At 50.6% G+C, this 16190-nt stretch overlaps 1 protein-coding gene and 1 long non-coding RNA gene across 11 annotated transcripts in view; one reads left to right on the forward strand and one right to left on the reverse strand.

The window, feature by feature from the left end:
* Cacng2 (calcium channel, voltage-dependent, gamma subunit 2) overlaps nucleotides 1-4205 on the reverse strand; it is a 128302-nt gene extending 124097 nt beyond the window's left edge. Inside the window, exons 1-2 of one of the 2 annotated variants that reach the window (XM_006520371.3) lie at nucleotides 3074-4205; nucleotides 2666-2811 (exon numbers count right to left, since the gene is read on the reverse strand). In XM_006520371.3, coding sequence (XP_006520434.1) covers nucleotides 2666-2807 — 142 coding nt within the window. In that variant the 5' untranslated portion in view covers nucleotides 2808-2811; nucleotides 3074-4205. Of the gene's footprint in view, nucleotides 1-2665 lie in introns of both variants that reach the window. The other variant, NM_007583.2, reaches the window with a different exon arrangement.
* Nucleotides 2780-16190, forward strand: part of A730060N03Rik — a 29767-nt gene continuing 16356 nt past the window's right edge. For 4 of the 9 annotated variants that reach the window (XR_875452.2, XR_875459.2, XR_003951456.1 and 1 more), the window contains exon 1: nucleotides 6874-8856. This is a non-coding gene — a long non-coding RNA (RIKEN cDNA A730060N03 gene). Of the gene's footprint in view, nucleotides 4406-6873; nucleotides 8857-16190 lie in introns of those variants that run through there. The other 5 variants (XR_875458.3, XR_875453.3, XR_875454.2 and 2 more) reach the window with 5 other exon arrangements.

The raw sequence follows: 16190 nt of genomic DNA on the forward strand, positions 1-16190 counted from the left end.
AAACTGGAAACCTGTTCGCCAGGTCTTCAGTGTGGGTACAGAGCGCAATCCAAGGTGGGATGGGAGGGATCTTTTTGGAAAGTCTTTCTTACCCCAGACCCTGACTTGAAGAAGCGCCAATCACCCAGCCCTCGATGAAGCTGACTCTGTTCTGAAGACTCAGAGATGCTAACTTGTCAATACCATAAGGACCCATGCATGCCAGTTCACATAAGTCCCCAAACTCTAGTTTTAGGAAGTGCATGCAGTTAGAAAATCAGCACCAGACACTTCCTAAGTGGCCAAGGTGAGGTGGTCCCAGGTTTGCGGAACCCCAAGGCGGAAGGTGTAAGAGATGGAAAGGTCTGGTCAGACAGGGCCCTGGAGCTCATTAGCTCTTTCAGTCTGAGCCTAGTGGGAAAGACTATTAATCTAGCCCTCCCCTCACAGCCTGGAGGCAAGTGCCTGGGTTGGGCACCCAGGGTGGCCGCTGGGGACAGTGCCAAACCCACAGCTCCTGTGAGCATCACACAACCCTAGGAGGCGGGGGAGGGGGGGCGGCGGCTGCAATTCTAACACGTTATAGTTGATCGAGGCAGAAGAGAGTAAAGCTCGGAGAGAAAGTTAGAGGAGGTGGGTAGCTTCGGACTTGGAACAGATGGGCGTCTAATGAAAATACTTAAGCCTTTTGATGCACAAGTGACCCAGTGCCATCGCAGTCGTGTCTACTGCGAATTACAAGATGTTTAGAAGATCACAACACTAAGGATCCGTCACACACACAAAAAAATCCCCGATTTAGAAAGCATATTTATACCAAGTCACTGATATCTGACTACATTTGCCCTAAAATAAAAACACAGATTTTTCTCTAATTTTTCTTGGCTGCAGATCTTTTATCCCTCTAACCAAAATCCAAGGAATGCAAACAGCTGCCAGGATCATGTCCCCAAAGCAACCCTCATTCCCTTTGCTTTCTTTCTCTTTCGGCATCAAAGCTTGCCATAAATGTTTAATTACATGGAAGCTGCCTTTTCACTGAAAATGACTGGCGCTATGAAAGGCTTTTCATTTTTTAAGAGAGGCAGAATGCGTGTGTGTAAAACGGTCCCTATTAATTTCCTGATATTGACTCTCTGGCTGAGGAGGAGCACGGAGTGTTCAGCAGAGAGCACCTCTGCAGAATGTTAAAGGCAGCGCTTGGACTGAGAAAGGGTATCAAATGCAGTATGCGTCAAACAGACCATCGCTCAATGAAGTCACTTAGCTATTCAAAACATGTTCAGCCATCACTCAACCGTTTGCACCAAGAACACCGGGAGGGGGCATGTGATGGGAGCTCTTTTCCCAGACCAGTGTTTGGCTTAGTATAGGTTAGACACCCCCCAACCCCCCAGGATCACATCAGTTTTGCCCTCTCCCCCATCTGCTGGCCCCAACTCCCTGCAGCACCATCCCATGTTGAGCTTAACAAACAGTTCTGCAGTGCTCACTTCCCGATGCCACCTCAAAGGGCCTCCAGGCTTGGTTCACATCAGTGGAACACATACAAGCCTCTTTCCATACAGGGGCATATGTGTCTCTCTGTCTGTCTTCCTATAGGTGGCTTTTGCACACAGACAGATATAGCTATGCAAATTCACTCCTTCATATTAAAGTCTGTGGCTAAATGCAGCTTGTATGACCTGCAGAGTTCCCCCCTCTTGTGTTTATTAATGTATCCCAAAAGCACATGCCTTCCTCATGTCCTAGTGTCCTGGCCTTTACATTGTGGGAGCCCCTCAGCCCACAGCACATGCGGCGCACATGCCCCAATGACTCTGCAAGATCAAGACCAACAGCTGACACCCCCACCCCATTTTTTCCCATTCCACCCCTCAACCTCTCCATGCCCTCGCCTCCTGCCTGCACAGTGCTGACTCGACTTGCTTCTGGGTGACAGACATGTCACTCTGCGTGGAAGCAAATCAGCGCTCGGTCTAACCCGCAAGTGACCGCTGTTGATTAGAACTTGGGCTTGTTTCCTGTGAGAGACACATGCATTTTAGACTTCGTAAACGTTAAAAACACACACATACACACAGCCAGCCACCTCGAATGGTACGCGGGGCTCGTAGACATTACGAAATGCTCTTGAACTCGGCTTGAGCTCCTAGAATAATTAGAATCTACCAAATAAGGATTCTTAGAAACAACAGATTTCTTTTTTTAAAGGGAGACTTGCAGATGGTGCTGGGCCTGTAACTTTTGAGGAGCGAGAGAAGAGGAAGAGCATTTTTTTCTGAATCCTTCATTGCAAAAGGCTGAGCAGCACACAGGGAAGCAATTATTTTTCCCTCCTCATAGGTGGCAAAGCCAGACCCAAAGGCAAACCCTAAGGACTCCAAAGCATCCAGAGCACATCTGAACTCTACAGACAATTTCCTGTTTTCACCATACCATAGATCATTCCAATGAGGAGGTTTGGGAGGACGGGGTGGAAGCCAAAGAGTAGAGAGTGTGGGTTCTGCTTATTGATTTTCTTTCCTCTGAAACTAACCCAGTCAACCTTGATCTGCAGCGGCAGCGGCGGAGGGAGTGAAGTGGGAAAATGGTGGAATGTGGAGGGGACTTATTTGGAGGCGGGGGGGGGGGTGTGGAGGGGAGGGGCGGCGTGGGAAGGGGGAGGAGGTTGGAAATCAAATACCTTCGAGGCAGCAGGTTCTCCATAATCCGGAATGGGTCATAACTTCCTCGTTCTTCTTGCTGGTTTCATTCTCACTGACACTTTTGGTCTTGCAAACCCCTCTGGAGTACAGCCAATAGTCGGTTCCCACAGCGATGGTCATCAAGCTGAAGGCAGCGAAAGCACCAACGGTGGTTAAAAGCATTTGAACACCTCGATCAAACAGCCCCATAATTCTTCATTATATAAACACCCAACCGACTTCTGGTTCTCAGGAGCGTGTGTGTGAGGGTGCGATTGGTAATTCCACTACTAATATAATGGATATATGTGTGAATAGAGAATATGGAGAGATATAAAAAAAGGGAGATAAGAAAGCTCACGGAAAAGTGTGTAAATTATAAAGATCACACGGGAAGAGAGGCTTGCCTTTTGAGATCAAAAAACTGTTCCAGTTGCAGCGATTTTTTTAAAAAAAGGGAAAATAAATAAAAAGACACCCCCCCACCCCCCCAAGTGAGATGCCTTAATCTCTTTTCCTAAAATTCTGGTCTCCAGTTTCCATATGTGATCGCTAATTTGGAGATGGCTTCCACAGCGCGCCAGGGTACAGCCGAATTCTCAACACCATCTCTCATGGTCCGGACCTAGACAGTTAGAGACTGGAAGAGCTGGGAAGCAACCTTCGGTCTTCGTTCGCGGCTCTGCGGCCTGCGCCATGAAAATCCGTGGCTTCGCCAGTTCTCTTCCTTGGGGAGGGAGGGGGTCCTCGAGGCGCCTCCGTTTCAGAGGAGACTGCCCAGTCTTCTGCAAGCCCTCGAGCTCAGCTGCACCGGTGAGGGGGTCTCGCCTCCCATGGTTGTGCCCCGGCGGCGGTAACGGCGGCGGCGGCGGCAGCGGCAGCGGCAGCAGGGTTGGCGGGCGCGGTGGCGGCAGGACGAGCAGCCGCGGTTATTGTTGTTGGCGGCGGGGGTAGTGTCGGCGAAGTGGGGGAGGGAGGGGGTTTCTCCCGGAGAATCGAGGCGGGGTTCCCTCCCCCGATCCGCAAAGCTCCTCGGAAGCCAGCGAGCGAGCGAGCGATGGGGCGCGCTAGCCGGCGTCTTGCAGCAGGCAGGCCCGCCCGCCTCCCCCGCTCACGGCCGCGCAGCCCCGGGCCAGGCGCTCCCAGCTACAGCATCGCCGTGGTGCTGAAACGGACAGCTCACCCCGGCCGGGCTCGTCCACTTACTGCATCGCCGTAGTGCTGAAGTGGACAGCTCCCCACGACCGGGCGCTCTCACCTACAGCATCGCCGCGGTGCTGGACTGGACAGCTCTCGGAGCAGGAGCGCCCACCTACTGCGTCGCCGTGGTGCTGAACTGGACAACTCCCCCACTCTGTGCGCTCCCTGCGCTCTGTAGCCGGCCAGGAGTGGGGCCCTGGCCACGGGGCCTCTGTCGTCCGCGGACGGGCCAGGCCAGGGCCAAGCGCAGGGCTGCCTGGCCTCCCGGACTCCTGTTCCACAGTTCCGGAATGAGCGCTGGCCGGGGCCTCCTGGAGCTGGGAGGAAGGCGTAGCTGGCGATCTCTCTCTCTCTCTCTCTCTCTCTCTCTCTCTCTCTCTCTCTCTCTCCTCTTCCCTCCCCCCTTGGTGTTTCTTCCAGTTCAGCCTCCTTCTCATTCCATCTCTACGTGCCCAGAGCTTCAAATACAGTCCTCCCATCACAGTCAGATTCCCACAAAACTTCAATCAGCTGCTTCTCCTGGAAGAGATCCTGGATGGGTAATTACAAACATAGTTTCTATGTGTTGTTCTTCCTCCCCTATTCATGGGTTCCACACTTTCTGGGGAGGGGAGGTTGTTTTATTTTACTGTCTGGATAGACGCATCTCCTGCCTTATTTCCTCTTGATCTTTCTTTCTGGCTAACAGGGGTTGTGTATAGCTTTCTCTGTGACTCTCTGTAGTTTTTCTGTGAAATTCTACATCTTGCTTCTACAAGTAGACATTTTGGGAAGATGATTCTTGTGAAAGGATGAGAAAAGGGTGGCTGGTAACTGGGGTTCGGGACATGATACTCATCTCAAAGGTAAAAATGTTTTCAGGAAAAGTGAGTTGTGGATCTTTCCAAGTTTCCCTTGTCATTCATAAATGAGATTGATTTTTTTTTTAAACCTCTCTACTATGAGCAGGGAAAGGCAGGAGCCCTCTCTTGCTCAGCAGAACGGCGAGCCTGGGTTGTTTCCTGTGTCACCTCTCCAGACTGTGTGTGCAACTTTCCCTTAATGTGACCCTGGAAATCGAAGCACGTAGATGATGCTCACTGCTGTGGATGCCATGTTATCTCAGATCAGTTTTGTGACTAAGTAAAAGGAGACCATAGGAGACTCTAGGTTACATTTTTTTCCTTTGGGGGAGGGGCTAGAGAAAGCTGTGAATCCATTGGGTCAGTTGAAGGGTGTAGAGTGAGGATTTGATTTCATAATTTAGTAATGCCACCCCTCATTGTGCCTTGAGATGACCTGCATGATAGTTTCTCAGTGATCCAGAGATTACGGGTGCACGCAGAAGATGGCTGAGGTAGAAATAGTTCCTTGGGTGTAAATTCCAGAGCCTAACCTCTTCCTTTCATCTGCGCAGTCACAGGTAGAAACTACCTGTTTCTCTACCCTGCATAAAACTTCCTTTTCTCCCAATCTCCTCTCCCTCCTCAGACTGGAAGGACCCTCCTAAGGATTGAGAGCTGTCTTTCTAGTTCCAGCATCTAGAGAAGGGCACCCAGACGTCTGCAGTCTGTGCTAAGGGATTTTAGTGGAGGCTGGAGCTGGCTTGCATGGAAGAGGTTCTTGGGCCTTGGATTCCTTCGTGGGAGGAAAGCAGCAGGGGAGGAGAGGGGTGGGGGTGGATGGTCTGCTCATCCCTGGTGCACTTTAGTAGTGGCTTCCGTGGGTGTTTCTGTTGGACTGCTATCCTTAAAGGAAGATGTGAGGGGCAGATACCAAAGCTTCTGAGATTTCCCAGGTCTTTTGAGCAGGGCAGGTTGGAGAGACACTTGGGTGTCTCATATGTGTCTAAGAGGTGATGCCTGTCACCTTGGCTGCTTTTGACCTTCCCATGCATAGTGGAGCAAAACACTTTTTCTCATCCCTTCCCTCTTCACATCAACCCCTGGGCCTTCTGCTCAGAAAGCACCCACCCATTCCAGAACCTCAGAAGCCTCCGTTTGTCCTCAGACTCTGCTAACCTCGGAACTGCTGACAGCGGCTGTAGCATTCACAGACTTTGATTCATCTTCTGGCCACGTCGTCACCGGGAAAACAACAGGGGTGGGGGTGGGGAGGGGAATCTGTCTCTATAGCCAGCATAGAGACAGCAGAGACTACTGCAGAGAGAATAAGCCCGGGGACACAGCTTCACTTGGTACTTGGACAATTGCCATACTCTATCCAAGTTGGCTTCCTGAAGACTCAGTTTCAGTGTCTGAAAAATGGGTCCCTGAGCACTTGTCCACTCCTTGTAGAGCTTCCCAGCTACCCCTGATCTTCACTGTTTGCCATATTGCTATGAATTCACCGCATTGATCACACTTAATTGTGCTATAGCCCCCTCATTGCCTCATAACCCCTTGATAGCAAGATCTGAGCCACGCTCAATGTTATGATGTTAGGACCCAAGGACGTTCTAGATTGTAGCAGACTCTTGGTGAATAATGCCTGAGCACTTTGTGGGCTTCCTGTGGCAGAAGAAGGGCAAGGAGCCTGGCATGCAGCAAGATGGTTGACTCCCATTCTTTATCCCATTTAACACCCGGAATGCTCTCTGGCTTCATCTTTGGGACACTTCCTGTCTCACAGTCCTCACTCTTTCCAAGTGACTTATATGTCACAGGGTCCTTCTGTAGGCAAAAAGGCCACGCGGGAGAGCTGGCCCTGCACAGGGTCTATTTGCAGGCACCTGTGCTTAGTGGCTGCTGAATAGATGTCTAGGGAGCGGCTTTGTGTGACTACAGTTTGTTACTTGGGAAGGGCTTAGAGGAAATTAGCTGAAATGCCACAGGCCTATTTTGAGCCGCCTCTTTGATGGAGTGGAAATAACATGGGATTTGGGCACAGCAGACCTGGCCTTGAAGCACAGGGCTGCCATTTCCTCGCCGTTTGACCTTGGACAGTTACTTAACCCCTGTGGAAACTTGTCCTTTCATTTGTCAAGAACCAGGGGCTCAAGCCCAGGCTGTGGTCACCCATGTTGTGCGTTAATAGCTATGGTACCAGTTGACATTTATTGGATGCTGACCCGTGCTGAATCCCACAACCCTCCTCTAAAGGGGTCTCATTTTACTCCCATTTACAGGTGAAGAAACAGAGCTACCTATGAGACGCAAGTATCTGGCATCATTTTTCACACTTAGGGAGTGACAGACCCTGGAGTCTAATCCATCACCTGAGCTGAACCCAACCTCCGAGCGTTCTGAGGAAGGGCCTTGCCTTGAGACTATCAGCTCCTCAGCTGGTTTACAGAGAAGCTCCTGGGTGAGGGTGTGGGCATACTGACACCACACTTAGGTCAAGGAATCCTCAGTAATGTGCTAAGAACTTTTCCTTTAGGTGGGCGAGAGCCCAGAGAGGTCACATCCCAAGGTCACAGGCCAAGTTAGTGGGTCAGCAGAGATTTGAAAACACTGCTGTCACTCATAAGTACAAAGATTCATTCAGTTCTTTTTAAATCCAAACTCAAGCATCTATTGCATGTTGGGTACAGGGCTAACTCCTGATGAGAGGGACAGTCTCAGCAAAAGCCTGTGATTCCAGCACTTGGGAGGCAGAGGCAGGAGGATCACTGTGAATTTAGATTCCAGCTAGAGTTAGTGAACACACACACACACACACACACACACACACACACACACACACACACACAAGAGAGAGAAAGGGAAAGAGAAAGAGAGAGACAGAGACAGAGAGAGAGAGAGAGAAGGGGGCATATTTTCTGTGGGAGCAGAAGTAGCTAGGCCAAGAGAGGGGTGGGGGAAATCTGAGAATAGAGAGAATATTCCAAGCTGGGAAAATGGTCTGTGAAAGGTTGAGATGTGTGAGACGAGATGACAAACCCTGCTTCCTGGGTTAGCAGGAAGCAGAACAACACAGTATGGCGGAAGCTAACACAATGGTGGGAAGTGTCCAGCAGCCTTGGAGAAGATGCTGGGGCAGAAGAAACACCCTGAAGGGAAAGAGTCAACCAATTCTGGGGCAGGCGACAGCCAGGGTGATGTGGCTGGTTCCCAAGCCAGTGATGGAGTCACTTGGGGCAGCACAGGGGAAGTCAGGATGGGAAGTGGGGGTCAGGAGGATGTGGGGAGAGCTGGGTAAGCACAGTTACCCATGCTGAGGTGGCTGTGTGTGAGGAAGGAGTAGGTATGCATGCCGGTGTGAGGAGTGGCAAGCTGAGGCCTCTGGCTCTGTCACGGTGCTGGTTGCCATGTTCTGAGACCTCTCTGCTCCACACCCTCTTTCTCTCTCTTCTCTGCATGTTAATTAATTAATTAGGGATGCAAATCATTCATTTGATTCCATTCTATTCCCAGCAGAATGCAAATCTCAGGAAGGCAGCGATTTTATCCACCATGTTCACGCTGTATTTCCAACCTACGGCGCACAGCCTAGCACATAGTAGGTACACAATGAAAAGGAATTCCTTTGCCAATTGGCTCAGACAATATGCTGAGGGGATAGAGACACTGATGAGATTAAATACTCAAAGCTTGACAAGTGGCAGAGTCAGCACAGACTCACGTGACACTCCATTTTGTATTTGGTATTTCAGCCTGATATCCAGGTTGCCTGGCACATACTAGGTCTGCAATATGGGTTTGCTGAGTGGAAAAAGAAAAAGGAAAAGACACGCATGCTCAGGGTAGTCAGCATATAGACCCATCCTAGAGGGGCTCAGAAGACCCCCCAAAGGCCAGAAGGAAAGGTCACAAGTAATCAAGAGAGGGAGAGAATTCCAAGCAAGGCAACATGGCCAACCACAGCAGAAGACAAACCAATAGGTGAGTGAGAGGCTCTTGGCTACAGGTATCACCCATTGGCTTTATTGTTCTCAACCAGGAGGAAGCTGGAAGGTGGGAAAGAAGAGGTGTGGAGCTAGCTGCATCTGGCCCAGACTCCAGTTCTGATGCCTATTTGCTGTGTGGTCCCATGCAGGGATTTGACCTCTCTGGGCTCAGCCTCATCTGTAAGTGGGAAGGGGGCTGTCTCTTATCCCCAGTATGTGTCGTTTCCTTCCAAGTGTATCGTTCAGGTCTTGGCATCAGTTTCTCTCCCCTCCAGGAAGGTGTAATCTCGCACTTAAGTAAGTGGCCACGGATACCGAGGCCTGTTTTGTCTCCACTGTGCTGATTGTTGCAGACTGACACACTCTCAGTCACGATCTGAAGTATCTCCTGCCTGACTTTCTTCTCTGGATGTCAAATCCTGTCTCTTGTCCCTTGTGGAAGCCCTGGCACCTAGAAGTTACTAGAGCATGGAGTTGTTGAGTGACTACTTTCAGGATGTGTGAAGTGTGCTGTGGTCACTAGGACTGGGCAGAGTGTCCAAGGCATTCAGAAGTCGAGATCCAGGGCCAGACTATGGCCACACTGGGGTGTGGTGGATGCCATTCATGGGGCTCCTGAGACAGGAAGGCCCAGGCAGGGCAGTTTTCTCAGGGCTGGGAAAAGGAGATGCTTAGAGACAAGAAGTCTTCCCTAGCAAACCTTGGTGGGGGGGGGGGTGCTGGGGCAATGGCCACCCAGCTTATGACCAAGGGTGTGATTTGTTCTGAGCTCGAGGACATCAGAAAGCTGAGCTCTGCTATGGGGGTGTCCATGACAAGAAGCCCTGCAGAGAGGTTGCTTCTCTCTTGGGGACTGCCACCCCTAGCCAGAGCCATGAATCATAGCCTGAGGGAGGGTGTGGGATTCCCCAGGAGCTGAGCCACCCATGAAAATCATGAAAGAAAATTAATAACATAGTTACAGAGGAGAAAAATTTAAATCCAAAGGGCACATGGTGGGGCAGGGGGTGGCAGGGAGAGCAAAGGGCAGCCAGGGCTAGAGCACAAGGGATAAGGAGGAGGAGGGAGAGGAGGAGGGAGAGGAGGAGAAAGAGGAGGAGAAAGGAGAGAGTGGAGGAGAAAGAGGAGGAAGAAGAGAAGCAGTAGGAGGAAGAGGGAGAGGAGGAGAAAGAGGAGGAGAAAGAGGAGGAAGAAGAGAAGCAGTAGGAGGAGGAGGGAGAGGAGGAGGAGAAGAAGAAGAAAAAGAAGGAGGAGGAAGAGGCCACTGTGGGCAGAGAAGATGAGACACAGAAGTATTGACAGCTCAGTGTGTAAAGGCAGCTGCTGCTATGCCTGACTACTCGAGTTTGATTCCCCAGGACCCAATCAGTAGAAGGAGTGAGCAGCTGCCACAGGAGAAGTATCTGGGTGAGCAGATTGGGAGAGGACAGGGATAGTCCTGATTGGTCGACTGACCAGCTACCCACCTCATGGGCCTTCTTCTTCCTCTGCCCTTTCTCCTGGGTGTCTCTAGATCAGGGCCTTTGGATCAGCATTGTCTGCCAGGGATCTTCATATTCAGAAGTTAGCTCATTCCCTAGTTCCTACAGGTATCTGTTCAGAAAACAACCATCTAGTAAAGGCTGCCCAACTGCCTCACAGCCCCCACACCCCTTCCCATAAGACTTTATTTCCTTAGCTAAATGTTAGGTCCTGGGCTGGACTGTGTTATGATCTCTGCCTCTTGTAAAGTGTCTGGCACACAGAGGGTGCTCAATAAACACACACAGACCCAACTGGTAAAGCCCTGGGTCTGTAGGGAGGGAAGTGAGGGATGAGCATCATGGGAGAAGAAGGTTTTGGAGCTTTTTGGCAGGGTGGGGCCTATCTAGTGGCAAGAAAGTAAGAGCAAAGGTGACCTTGCCAACGGATCTCAGATCTTGCAGGTGGTTACTGCTGGAGTGGCAGGGATGGGTATCACATGGACTGGGGGTGCGGCCCTTGCAGATCAGACTGTGATCTTAATGCCTCCTAGCAGTGAGACCCCAGGATGGTGACAACTTCCCACCCTGTCTGAAAAGTGGGGCAGTGTTGACTGCCTGGAGGTACTTGTTCTGATAATTAAATAAAATAACGTGAAAGCGCACTTGCCGTCCTCCCATGGTAAGTCCTGAATAAATATTAGCTGCGTGTTAAGTTCCCATCGGTAGTGCTCTGAATAAAACACGACAGTGGGAGAGATGTGGTCCCCGCGCAGAAGTCACATAGCCCAGTGCCACTCAGCATAATGTGGGAGACAGCATGTAAGCAAGGGAAGGAGGGAGGAGGCAGGCCCGGCCCTCCATCCCCTCAGAGGGTAAGAAGCTCCACTTGGGGTTTCACAAAGGGGCCTTGAGGAACGAGCAACCACAAGCCAGATGATGGCATAGGAAAGCCAAGGGTCCCTGGAAAGAGTCTTTAGGCAGAGGGCCTCGAAGTTACATGACACAGGACAGAGAACTGAAGTCGGCCGAGCCCATCAGGACATGAGGCAGTGGGTGTCTGCCTCCCGGACAGACCTTCCCAGAGGCAGATGCTAAGCAATCGACCACACAGCCGGCAGCGTGGAGAGTGGGTGGAAGCTATAGATGATTCCCCAAAGTGCCAGGAGGGACTGGGGCTAGGGGGAGGGGCAAGAGACAAGGGAGGCCATAGATGCAGCCTGGTGTCTACTGTGTGCCAAGCTCAAGGAAGAACAAGATGAAGGGTTGAGGTCCACGGGCAAGGTGGGTGACAGTGCACAGTGCGGAAGGCCTTAGAGGGTTCTGAGTCAGGCAAAGATCATTCTCTGGGCCTTGGACACCAGGGAATGAGGTACTGATACCCTGAGTTGTAGATCCAAAGGCCGCAAGAAAGCGGTAGGCTGCTCGTCGATTCAGATGTCCCTACGGGCTCCCTTCTCGTTCTCCAGTCCTCTGAGGCTGGGACAGGGGGTTCTACGAGAGTCTGTCTTCACTGTTAGCCAGATTTAGAATCAGTAAGGAGGTTGAGGCACACCTGTGAGCACGTGTGGTGAAAATCTCCCAAAGAGGACCAACTGCGTGGGAGGGACCCTCAATGAATGCTGGCATCATCATCCCATGTGCTGATGGCCTGGAGAGAATAAGAGAGAAGCGAGGAAAGCCCACGGAGCGCTGGCCTCCCTCTTTCCTGGTCTGCATCATGTGAACTAGCCGCCGCCTCACCTCCGATGGGATGGCCATGGTGGGGAGGTCCCCCTGTCACACCCTCCCTCCTGATGGATTGAAATCGTGTGCAAACAAACCTTTCTCTCCTTCAGCTGTTTCCACCAGGTAATTTGGACCCCATGGTGAGAGAGCAATGATTGCAGACGGGGCATTCATGGCCTCTCCCCACTGTGTACTAGGTCATTCTGAGGACTAATCCCATGTACGCAGCTGACCCAGCTTTTTGGACACGTGACCGAGGTCTTGGAGTACCTGTGAGGCTTGGCCTAGCACGTTCCCTGGTATCTATCAGGTTCCATAGGAAATAAATCGAGGTGGGTGGCCGGGGAGTCAGACTGCTGCTTTCTCCAAACAGCACCCCCTGCTGTGACCCCTCAGGCCTCAGACCATGGAGGCTTGGAATAAGCTAGGCTCAATCTACCGCTTTCCTTCCTCACTGTAGGTGATCCAGCCCAGGCTCCTAGAGGCTGAGTCCTTGATTTTGGTACCATAATATGCTTTTCTTCCTTCCTTCCTTCCTTCCTTCCTTCCTTCCTTCCTTCCTTCCTTCCTTCCTTCCTCCCTCCCTCCCTCCCTCCCTCCCTCCCTCCCTCCCTCCCTTTCTTTTCTTTTAAAACAAAACAAAACAAAACAAAACAAAACAAAACAAGATCTCATGTAGCCTAGGCTGGCCTCAAAGTTGCAGCCACAGATAATCTCTCCATCCCCTACCTCATCACTTTAATTTTATATGCTTTGTCTGTGTGTACATCTGTGGGCCACATGTGTGTAAGTCCAGAAGAGGTCTTGGATTTCTTGGAACCTGAGTTGCAGACAGTCGTGAGCTGTCGCGTGGGTGCTGGCCTACACCTGGGTTCTCTGGTGCTCTTAACCTCCGAGCTGTCTTCTCCAGCCCCTGAACCTTGAATTTCTAATTCTCTTGCCTTCATCCCCCAAGGGCTGGGATTATAGGTCTGCACCACCAAACCCGGTGCTGGGAGGTGCTGGGAGGTGCTGGGGCGTGAAACCCAGAGCTTCGAGCACACCAGGCAAGCCCTCTGCCTGAGATGCATCCTTATTCTCAGGATTTGAACAGAGCAAAGCTCCAAAGATACAGCATTGATTTGAAAAAGGTGGGGCAAAGGAGGAGTGGAGAGGCGAGCACAGCAAAGTCTTGCTGTGCCTGGGCTGGACTCCAGGTACCCTTTACTTCGTGTAAATCTCTTTAAACGTCACCACAAACCCTTGGTGGAAGTTCTGTCATATTTATTGCTCACTTTACACATGCACAGATCAAAGCACAGAGAGGTTAAGCAGTGTGCCCAAGGTCACACAGCAAAGATGTAATAGAGTTGAGATTCTTGTTCTGAGCTTCTCCCGCCGTAGGACTCAGTATTCAGGAATCATCGATTGCGTCCTGGGTATGCTCTTCTCTCCTGCTCTAGAAACCTCGGTAGCAATTGGGGCTCAGGGGAGGTAGCCATGCCGAGCCAAATAGCCTGCAAATGTTATAGCCGTAGTCTGCACACTGCTCTCTGCCTGTCTGAAAGTGTTGGCCAGTACACGATCGGTGCTCCATGGTGTAGAGGGCCTGTGCGAGCCACCTGCCCTTCCTCTTCTGTCCTGTACAGAGTGGAGTGATGCGGAGTGTGGACTGAGCTGGTCCCTTCCTGCCCGAGCTTGGCTCTCGTGCTTAGCCTAGGCTTGCCCTGCTCTAAAAGGATTCTGTGAACCCTGGGAGGCCATGGTGAGGGAGTGGTGGACAGAACGTGGGGTCTGAGCCCCACAGGCTTGTGGGAAGGTGCTTCTCATACTCAGAGCCCCATTTTCTTCACTGGGACAGCTGTTGGATTCAGTGGGGGTTAATTATAGCAAGTCCCAGAACTGTGAGACTGAGAGGGTGCTCCAGGGAGGACAGATCTGGCAGTGTTTCTTCACACAGCACTGGGGATGTAGCCGTGGATTCTGATCCATGCTCTCACCGTGCCCCAGTCTACACTTCTTAGCAGCCAGCTCTCAACAGAGGTCAGGCTCACTCCTCTTCCTCTCTGACAGGCTTGCTGGATTTCTGCACCGTCCACAGCCCCCTTAGTCCTTAAGTGTGATGCACAGCCAGACAACTGGTGGACAGCCACCAATTGACTGGAGCCTTGCAGGCATGTCCCTTTCCAGTCTGTGCTGTTTTTGCTTCTGCTTCTTACCTCCTTTCTGCAGATGCATCTCTCTCATGTCTCTTTCACGTCCCGATGACAGCTTTCTGTTTCTACATGTGCACAAACATTCACAAAACACACACAAGAGTCCTAGCTATGGAGCCAACCTCACAGACCCACGCACACATCCGCAGGGGTCACAGGACACACTGGCACTTCATATCTCTTTCTCCATTCAAACAACCACATTAGTGAGACTCTCTCCAGGTCTGTAGCATCCTTGGGCCCAGTCTTTTTGTTTGTTGGTTGGTTGGTTTGTTCGTTCTTGGTTTTTTGAGACAGGGTTTCATTGTGTAGCTCCCGCTGTCCTGGACCTCACTCTGTAGATCAGGCTGGCCTCAAACTCAGAAATCCATCTGCCTCTGCCTCTGGAGTGATGGAATTAAAGGCTGCACCACCACAGCCTGGCTCAGGTCCAGTCTTAAGATGGCAAGACATCATTTTTCACAGTGATGCTTGCTCTGAACTCTCCACTGAATCTTTTCTCACCAAGAGCACTCACTTTTATTTCCCGTTCTTATCCTCTGCTCTAAACAATGTTAAGGTAACGTTCATGGACTAAGGCTTTTCATCCTGAGCTTTTATCTCCACCAAACATCATTCCAATCCTGGGGTTACGCTCTGGAAGGGCACATGTATTTTTTTATGTTAGACAATGTTGCCAGATCAATCGCCAGGAAACCTTGTAACACTTCACTCTCTGCTTAGCAACTCAAGAGCCAGTTCTTCCCCTTCAACCACTCGGGAGCAGGTGCTAGCACCTCTTAGGATTTTCCCATGGGTGATAGAGGCAACATGAAACCTCACAGCCCCTACAATTTCAACTTCTGGTAAACTTTGTTCATATGTGTGTTGACCACTCAGCCTTATGCTATGCCCCACCTACAATCATCTTTGCCCAACTCCAATGCTCCTTGTCCATTAAAAGTTGGCAGCTGCTCTTTACACAGGCACGTGCAAACTTTTTGTGCAACCACTGTGCTGCAAATAGTTTTATACTCAAACTGCTACTTTCTGGGTTGACTTTATAAATCTGTTGGCATAAAAGTAAAATGCTTGTGTAATGAAGTGTCTTTTTAAATTTTATTTTTAAATAATTTATTATGGGGTGGTGATGGAGGTGATATATGCATGTGTGTGCATCCATGGGGGGGAGGGTGGGGCAGAAAAGGAAGTAGGGAAGCCTGCCCCATTATGCCCCATCTTACTGACTTGAGATAGGGTTTCCTTCGAACCAGAAACTGTAGCTTTCTGGAGGGTGACCGGTCACATAGCTCTAGGGATCCTCCTGTCTCTGCCTCTTACCTCTGGGACTAGGAATGTGTGAGATCTGTCTTTATGTGGGTGCTGGTGATTCAGCCCAGATCCTCAAGCCTGCACGGTAAGCACTCTGATCCCCTGAGTCAGTTTCCTAACTCCGTGTCTTTCTTTTAAAACATTACTTTTTTGATACCTGAGACTATTTTTTTTTGTCATCTCCAACATTTTCTTTCAAGATATCTATTGCTTTAAAAAATGTTTTTGGCTGTTAGCTCTCCAGTCCTCCCGGGGTTTGCGTGTATAATGTAACATGAGATTTTTTAACTTGCTTCCAAAAGATAGCGGCTTGCACAGACATCATTAATAAACAATGCCTCCTTTCCCCATTGAATTGAAACAGCAGCTCTGGTGTGTGGCTGGGGCTCCTGAAGGCTCAGCTCTAATTCTGTGCTTTGTCCTGCTCTGTGGACCACTTCCTCATCAACACCCTCCAGGCTGTATTTTTAGTTTCCATGTGGTCTAGCTGTCCCTCATTCTTCCTTCTTTGACACCAACCTAGATTGGTCATGTTAAGTTTGGTCTGAGTTCTCATGGTATCCTGGTATCTAAGATGGATGGAGCTTTCTGCCAGGGAGCAAATATATCTGGATGTTCTTGCTGCTCTCTCCTCTTCTCAGAATCAGTCATCCTCTACCCCGAGAGCTGTAGCTACTGAATCAGAGCTGCCCTCCATCCCAGTGTATCATCAACACACACACACACACACACACACACACACACACACACACACACACAGAGAGAGAGAGAGAGAGAGAGAGAGAGAGAGAGAGAGAGAGAGAGAGAGAGCAGTGTAACC

The sequence above is a fragment of the Mus musculus genome, chromosome 15 (genome assembly GCF_000001635.26).
Source record: "Mus musculus strain C57BL/6J chromosome 15, GRCm38.p6 C57BL/6J".
Taxonomy (NCBI): Eukaryota; Metazoa; Chordata; class Mammalia; order Rodentia; family Muridae; genus Mus; species Mus musculus.